This window comes from Acinonyx jubatus, chromosome A3 (assembly GCF_027475565.1).
Source record: "Acinonyx jubatus isolate Ajub_Pintada_27869175 chromosome A3, VMU_Ajub_asm_v1.0, whole genome shotgun sequence".
Taxonomy (NCBI): domain Eukaryota; kingdom Metazoa; phylum Chordata; class Mammalia; order Carnivora; family Felidae; genus Acinonyx; species Acinonyx jubatus.
In genome coordinates this window covers 98,961,167-98,968,613 of record NC_069388.1, presented here as the reverse complement: position 1 = coordinate 98,968,613, position 7,447 = coordinate 98,961,167, and the positions used below count along the sequence as shown (strand labels likewise).

The 7,447-nt window shown below is 48.2% G+C and overlaps 1 protein-coding gene across 7 annotated transcripts in view; it reads left to right on the top strand.

Moving 5' to 3' along the window:
* The first annotated feature begins 5,550 nt into the window (after positions 1-5,550).
* The window catches only part of REEP1 (receptor accessory protein 1), a 112,319-nt gene continuing 110,422 nt past the window's right edge, over positions 5,551-7,447 (top strand). For 6 of the 7 annotated variants that reach the window (XM_053200870.1, XM_053200874.1, XM_053200873.1 and 3 more), the window contains exon 1: positions 5,551-5,852. In XM_053200870.1, the coding sequence (XP_053056845.1) occupies positions 5,821-5,852 (32 nt within the window). In that variant the 5' untranslated portion in view covers positions 5,551-5,820. The other variant, XM_053200871.1, reaches the window with a different exon arrangement.

The following is a 7,447-nucleotide window of genomic DNA, read 5'->3' as shown; positions in this document are numbered from 1 at the left end:
GGAAGTTGGTCATATGAAGATAGAAGCAGAAATTGGAGTGATCCAGCTACAAAGAGGAACACCAAGGACTGACAGCAACCATCAGGAGCTAGGAAGAGGTAAGAAAGGATTCTTCCCTGGAGACTTCAGAAGGTGTATGGCCTTGCAAATACCGTGGTTTTGGACTTGCAGCTTCCATAACTATGAGAGAGTGAATTTTTGCTGTTTTAAGCCATCTAGCTTATGGTAATTTGTTGTGGCAGCTCAAACAAACTAATACAGTGACCTCATCAATCTTGTCAATAAGACACTGTTGGTTGCGCACCCGACTGCTGTTCACCATTCTTTCTGACTCTCCCAACCCCGATTTTGTTCAATATCAGACAGCAACGTGCTCAGGGAAGATGGCAGAGCTCTTGAGGAAAAAAAATTAAATGAGTCAAACCAGAAAACATTCATTCCCTTTTTACTGGGGATTAGATGGAGTGACCTTTTGGCCCTGTTCTGGTCTCTGAAATGTAAGGAGAATTCAGGGCTGGTGGGGGGCTGCTTCTGGGAAATATCTCCTCTTTATTATAAATGAGAGAGTCTTCTGCACTTTCCTTCCTGCCTTTGGACATGGTTGTGTGAGGGCCTATTGCTTGATGCGGCTGCAGCCTTCTGGCCATGAGAGAAAGACCAAGTGTATTGCAGAGGGGCTGACCCAAGGCCCTAATGCCAATGAGCTGTCAACCCCCCAACCTCTGCTGTACTTCTTGTTACGTGAGAAAAATAAACTCCTGTTGTTTGGTTGGGTGTCCTACTTGCAGCTGAAAACAATCTAACAGATACACTGGGTATAATAGTTAATACCACTGGTAACAGGATTAAATATAATTTGATTCAACTGGAACACTAGTCCTAAATAAAGAAGACAAAATAGAACAGAGATGAATATAAAGTTTCTGCAGTAGAGATAAAGATTAATTTCTGTATTGGCATAAAATATAAATGAATATAGATATTAAAAATTACGTCTGTCAAAAATACAATAGACAAATTTAAAAGGCAACTGGCAGAGTGGGAAAATTCTAGCATATATAACAGACAAGAGGTTGGTATCCTTATACAAAGAACTTTTGCCAACCAGTAAGAAAATGGCAAAAGCACTCCAACAGAGAAATGGTAAGGAATAAGAAAAGGCAGTTCTCAAAAGAAGAAACATAAATAGCTAACTAACAGATAAAATTCAACCTCACTGACCACGGTAGGGAATGCAAATTAAATACAATAAAACATGCAGGGGCATATGCAGGCCTAAAACTTAAAGAATTGGGGAGCTTGATCCTCAAAACCATACATGCAAAATTATGTATGTGAATTATAAATAAAACTACAGTGGACAATTCTTTATAAGGACAGGCGTATTCACTACTCTTGGCTGAATAAAAAGTGGAATTTCTAAGTCATGTATAAGTATATATTTAACTTTAAAAGAAAATGCCAAACCATTTTTGGAGAAATCATTTTACATTCTCACCGGCAGTGTATGGGAGTTCTAGATGCTTCACATCCTTGTCAGGACTGGGTATGGTCAGTCTTTAATTTTAGCCATTTTTATAGACATGCAGTGGTATCTCATTGTGGCATCAAGTTATACTTCCCTCATGATGTTGAGCATCTTTTCATGTACTTTTTTTTTCTTTTTCTGTCATTTCTATATTTTCTTTAGTGAAATGTCTGTTTGAATATTATATATTTTAAGATCTTGGCTAATTCCATCATTTCTTTCATTTCTTGGTCTGTTTCTATCAATCATTTTTCTTTCTCCCACTTATGAGTCATGTTCTTTTTCATGCCTGATAATTTTTGTTTGCATGTTGGGCATTATAAAATTTACTTTATTGAGTATTGGATTTTCCTGTTTTTTTTTTTTAAGTTTATTTATTTAGTTTTGAGCGAGAGAGAGTGGGTGAGCACACAAGTTGGGGAAGGGCAGAGAGAGAGAGAGAGAGAGAGAGAATCCCAAGCAGGCTGTGCACTGTCAGCATAGAGCCCCATGTGGGGCTTGAACTCACAAACCATGAGATTATGACCCGAGCCGAAATCAAGAGTCAGACACTTAACTGACTGGGCCACCCAGGTGCCTCATTTTCCTGTTTTTCTTTAAAAACAATATTGAACTGTTTATTTGTTTTTCTGGAGCACAGTTAAGTTACTTGGGATAAATTTGATCTTTTGGGGTCTTCCTTTTAAGCTGTTTTAAGGAAGGTTCAGCCTAGAACTAATTTTTCTCCAATACTAAGTACCCTCTTGAGAACTCTAGCCAGTGCGTCATATATTGACAGGTCTCTCCATTTTGTCTGTGTGAAGACACAATATTCCCAGCTCCATGTGAGCTCTAGCAATTGTTGGGCACACTGTTTTCTGGTGTTTCTTCCCCTGGTCTCCTGCAATTTCACCCATGCATGCTCTGAACAGTACTCAGCTGAAGACTTGGGGAGCTCCTTCTGCAGATCTCTCTCTCTCTCTCTCTCTCTCTCTCTCTCTCTCTTTATGCAGCTCCCTCCTCTCTGAACCTCTGCTCCACAAATTCCAGCTGCTGCAGTCTTCCTGAACTCAGATCTCTGTCTCCTGAACTCTTTGAGATTGCTGGGCTCTGTTTGGGTTCCCCCTTCTGCAGTAATACCTGAAAATTTCCTTGAGACAGCAAGCACCTTTGGCAATTACAGGACTCATTCCCTTTTCATAGCTATCACAGTCCGGGGCTGCCTGTTGTCCAATGCTTACAAACAGTTGCTTGGTATGTATTTTTCTAGTTTTCTAGCTACTTACAGTATGAGGACCATTCCCATGGCAGTTAATGCTTCATGGATGAGAGCAAAAGTCTCTTTTTCCTATTTACAACTTTAATAATCCTGAGGGAGAACTTTGATCCAGCTTACATCCAGTGATCACCCTTGAACCAAAGTGGTAAGGACATGTGAGAAAATGACACTTTTTAAGACTGGAGTGTGGGAAGAATCATTCTTCAATACAAAATGGGGAGGTCTTCTCAGACGAAAGGGGAAGGATGTAGGGCAAAAACAGAATAATCATGTCTTATAATAGCAGTTCATGTGAGAAAGAACTTAAAGCCAACCAACTGATAAGGTTGTAAGGGTTCCATTGTCAAGAAGACTGTGTCCATCCCCTGGCCTCATGTTTTCCAGGGTCAGGGACAAACTGGAAGTGGCCCAGGGTAGAGAGATGTAATATGTGTAACACTGAGATAGAATGGAGTAAAGATGCAACTTTCTTCTCTCTCTAATCTTTCCCCTCCTCTGCCTGTTGACATTTTCTGTGTGGAACATGTTTTTTTCCCAACCCTCCACTGAAATCTGGGGTTCATCCAGTTAGATTTCTGGTCTTCTTCAGACGCCAGAGAAACCTCCAGATATTTTAATGCCATGGATCATCTCATTTCATTAATTAAACTGTCCAGTTCTACATAATAGTAAAATTCCATTTATAGGAGAATTCCATTTATTGCAACAGGGGACATGATCCAACAGAGAAACAGCATGTGTTGAGATTCTTCTGTTTTTTCACCAAAAAGATATATTTGAACCATAATATTCTACTCCCCAAGATTGCTAACAGCATATTCTGACCTCTCCAGGGAGTGGGGGTAAGGGGCAGAAGGGCATGGAGGGAGGGAAGGGGAAGTCTCAGGAGGGCCTATTTGTTTGGTACTGTCCTGATCTACCTAGTAGGTATTCCAAGGTTTTTCTTGTGGGGTGTTGTTTTAACTATGTTACCCTGGGTAAGGAGGGTGTGGTGAAGCTAGACACAGATCAGGAGAGAGAAAGTTTTACAGTTTTGTTACACTAACAGTTCCCTGGACAGAGCACAGCATGCCATGCATGGTCACTCAGGGTAAACACCGATGTAGGGTACAATGCAGAGAGAGACAGGGGCACTGTGGTTTCTGCAGGATGGAAAGGGCAAGGCAGAACAAGCAGAGTTAGGACTGGCTCGTTTGTATAATTTCAGGGGGCTCTAGGGCATAGGAGCTGTCTCTGGTTGTATGGTACCTGACCCTGCAGTGTTAGGGCAGGTACAGCAGCCTGAAGTGTAAGAACTTGATAAGGGAGTTGGTTGGGGGTGTGGACTTAATTGGCTGCCCAAGAAAGAGAAATGCCTGGCTTCTAGCTAGGGCCTCAAAACTGGGTCAAGACAGCATTAAACAACAACAACAACAACAACAAAACTAAACTAAATTACAGGTATTTTATGGGTCCTTTGAAGACCCTTGTTATAATGTCTCACCTCACCTCATCTTGCCCTTATTGTGGGCAAGGTCTTTCTTCTGCCCTATCTCTATCTCTGTCTCTGTCTCTATCTCTTTCTCTTTCTCCCTCCACCTCTCTCTCTCTCTCTCTCTCTCTCTCTCACACACACACACACACACACACACACACACACACACACTGCTGGAATATTTCCAGTCTCTTTCTGTCAAGGTCAGAGGTCTCCTTGCCTCTGCTAGGAAGCTGTGTTGGGCAGGGTTCCTTTAAAGAAAGCTTCAAGCTAGCTCTCTCTGGTGCCTCTCACATCTGACACTGAATTATACATGACATGAGCATCAGTAAAGGAGAAGAGTGCTCTAGAAGAGCACCATGGGTGGGGGTGGGGGGGAGGAAGGCAGTAGCAGAGCAGAGGAACAGTGGACAAAGGTTTTCCAAGCATAAGGGAATAATGTACTAGAACTGATATAATAAGGGCCAGGATTAGGGTGAAGAAAGTGAGGCATTTGCCTCAGGGGCAAAATTTAAGGGGGTGCCATAAAATGCAGTTATGAAGATAAGTAATATTTAATGCAAATTAAAAAATACATAAGGACCTGTATATAGTGTATACATTTTCCCTTTTGCGTAAGGCTCAAAAATGGCTCAGCAGGGCACTGGTCCTACTCCGTAGCAGCTTCCAGCTTCTTCCAGGTCAGATTGTACCCCTGAGCCAATTCCACACTGAAATGCTGGAGCAGTCCCCTAGGAAAGGCCTTCCTCAGGAAATAACCTTTTATCTGAGCCTGGAGGAAGGTGAGGCTTGGAGTGTATGAACAGGAGACAGGGAACAAAACACATGTAAATCCAAAATGCCTGAGTTGGAAAGAGCTAGAGGGCTATTTGGGGAATGGTGGTGGCAATGAGTTTGCAGGCTGGGACCAGATGATGTAGAAACTTGAGTATTTTAACTAGGAGAGATACATGCCCAGATTTGTTTCTTATGCAGATAATGCCTTGTTGGGGACAGACTGGAGGGGTCAGGTCCGGATACAGTAAGTCCCTTAGGAGGCTAGCGGAGTGTCCAAGTGAGGGATGACCAGATCCCCAATCAGAACAGGTGTAGAGATACTCCCAAAGTCCCGCTCCAGGCCTCGGTTTCCCCACCATCACACTGAGGGTGGGGCGGCACGCGGGTCTCTCTCGGCCCTGCCAACTGAGCCACCTCGGGGTTCCATTTGAGCGGCCGGTGCACCAGGGCGCGCGGAGGAACCGCCCCAATTCAGCCGCGGGCCGCGGCGATAGGAACGGGGCGGGTCCCGCGGGTGCCCGACCGGCTCACCGCCCAATCGCCGCGGGCCCGCCGAGCCCCGGGGGGCTGGGGCCGCCGCCGCCGCCGCCGCCGCCGCCGCCGGAACGTGCCGCGGCTGCGCTGACGCGCGAGCGCCGGGCAGGGCGGCGGGAGCGCTCAGTCTGGTGGCGGCGGCTGCCGTGCGCGGACAGACGTGCCCGGAGCGTCGCAGCCGTCCGCGCCGCCCGCAGCCGAGCCGCGCCGCGCCGCGCTGCCCCGGCCGCGCCCGCCCGCCCGCCCGCCATGGTGTCATGGATCATCTCCAGGCTGGTGGTGTAAGTGGCCTTCCCCGCGCCCCTTCCTTTCCCTCCTTCTCCGCCCCCGACCCCCGGGCTGCGCGCGCCCCTGCAGCACCCGGCCCGGTTCGCTCCGGCTATTAATACCCGGCGGCCGCTAAATTTAGCAGGTACAGTAGCTGCCGAGGACGCCTGCAAGCGGGAGACACAGGACGCGGCTGCTGCCCAGCGGGGCCAGGCCCGGGCGCGGGGGACCGGCGGGCGGGGCGGCGAGGGCCGGGGCGCACAGGGGCTGCGCTGGGGGCTGCGTCCCGCCGCGCGCCCCGACCGCTTTGTTTCTCGGGTGGGTGGGATTTGCAGAGGCCCGGAATCGGCGCGCCGCGGGGACACGCGTCTGTCTCCTTTGGGAGAAATGCTGGCGGGGTCTCCCTTCGCCGCGCCCCGCCGCCACGCTTTTGTCAGGTGAAAATGACAGAGCCCAGATGAGCCTGGGGCGCTGCCTGGAGGGGTCAGCGTGCGCAAGGGTGGAGAGATGAAGGCGGGGCTCCTAATGGGATTGAAAGAATACTCCTTTTTAGGTTTCTCAAATTGACAGCGGCCAAGGCAAGTGGGACAGAGCAGGACGTGTATGAATCTTGGGGTAGACGCCTCGCGTCCCCTGTGTCTGATTCCTTTGGCGGGGTTTTGTGGGAGAGAGAGAGGCAGGCATCTCCAGGAATTCACGGGAAATTTCTAAGTGACAGACAGCTACTTGGGTGGTGGCGGTGACACCTCCCAGGCCTTGTAGGAGAGCGCAGAGTCATCTGGGGTGAGGCCTGTGTGAAGTCATTGGGAGGGTGGGCGCGGGGGGCGTTTTTCTCCCTCCAGCCCCAGAGCTGAGTACACATTTGAAGAGCTCCTTCCCTCGTGGATTCGTTTCCCTTTGGAGATATACATGGCTGTTCCTATTCCTTTCCTTCCCTAACTATTTTTGCCTGAGTCAGGACAGATTTGCCACCTGCTCAGGGGACCAGGGGGCTGAAATTGGCCTGCACAGTGAGGGCCGGAGGTGCACCTCAGGCTTTTTCTTTGTCTGGGAAAGAGAGGCTCCAGACTCTGGTTGATTGTGCGCTATCACTCCCAGCGTTGTGAAACCTCTCCCATCTCCTACCCTTCTTCACTGATTTTCAAAGAAGCAGCCAGGGGCAGCTTTCTGAAGTCATTCTCAGCATTGTATCCCCGCCACCATTCTGGGCTTTCTTCCCAAAGCCAGAGTGTATGTGCCTCTTGGCCCCCAAGTCATTCATTCCATGCAGGCCTCCCCACAGCTGTTGCGGACTGCCGAGGGTTTGTGCTGTACCTCGAGGTGGCATGTTAAATATTTAGAAGATTTCTGAAGGCAGAGTTGGCATGAATAATACAGGGAAGTGGCTGGAACGCCTTGTCCCACCTCATGCCTGACCAAGGCCTATCTTGCCTTCAGGGTGGTATATTCTTTCCTGAACTAGTGTGTGATCTTCATATTTGGCAGTGGCTTCTGGAGGGACGTCAGGGTGTGGCCGGAGACTTTCCTTGGCCTGACTGGAGGGCTCATTTTCTATAGGTTCTACTGGGCTGGGGCTGGCCCACTGGAGAGTAAGGGCTTCTAGTTGGGG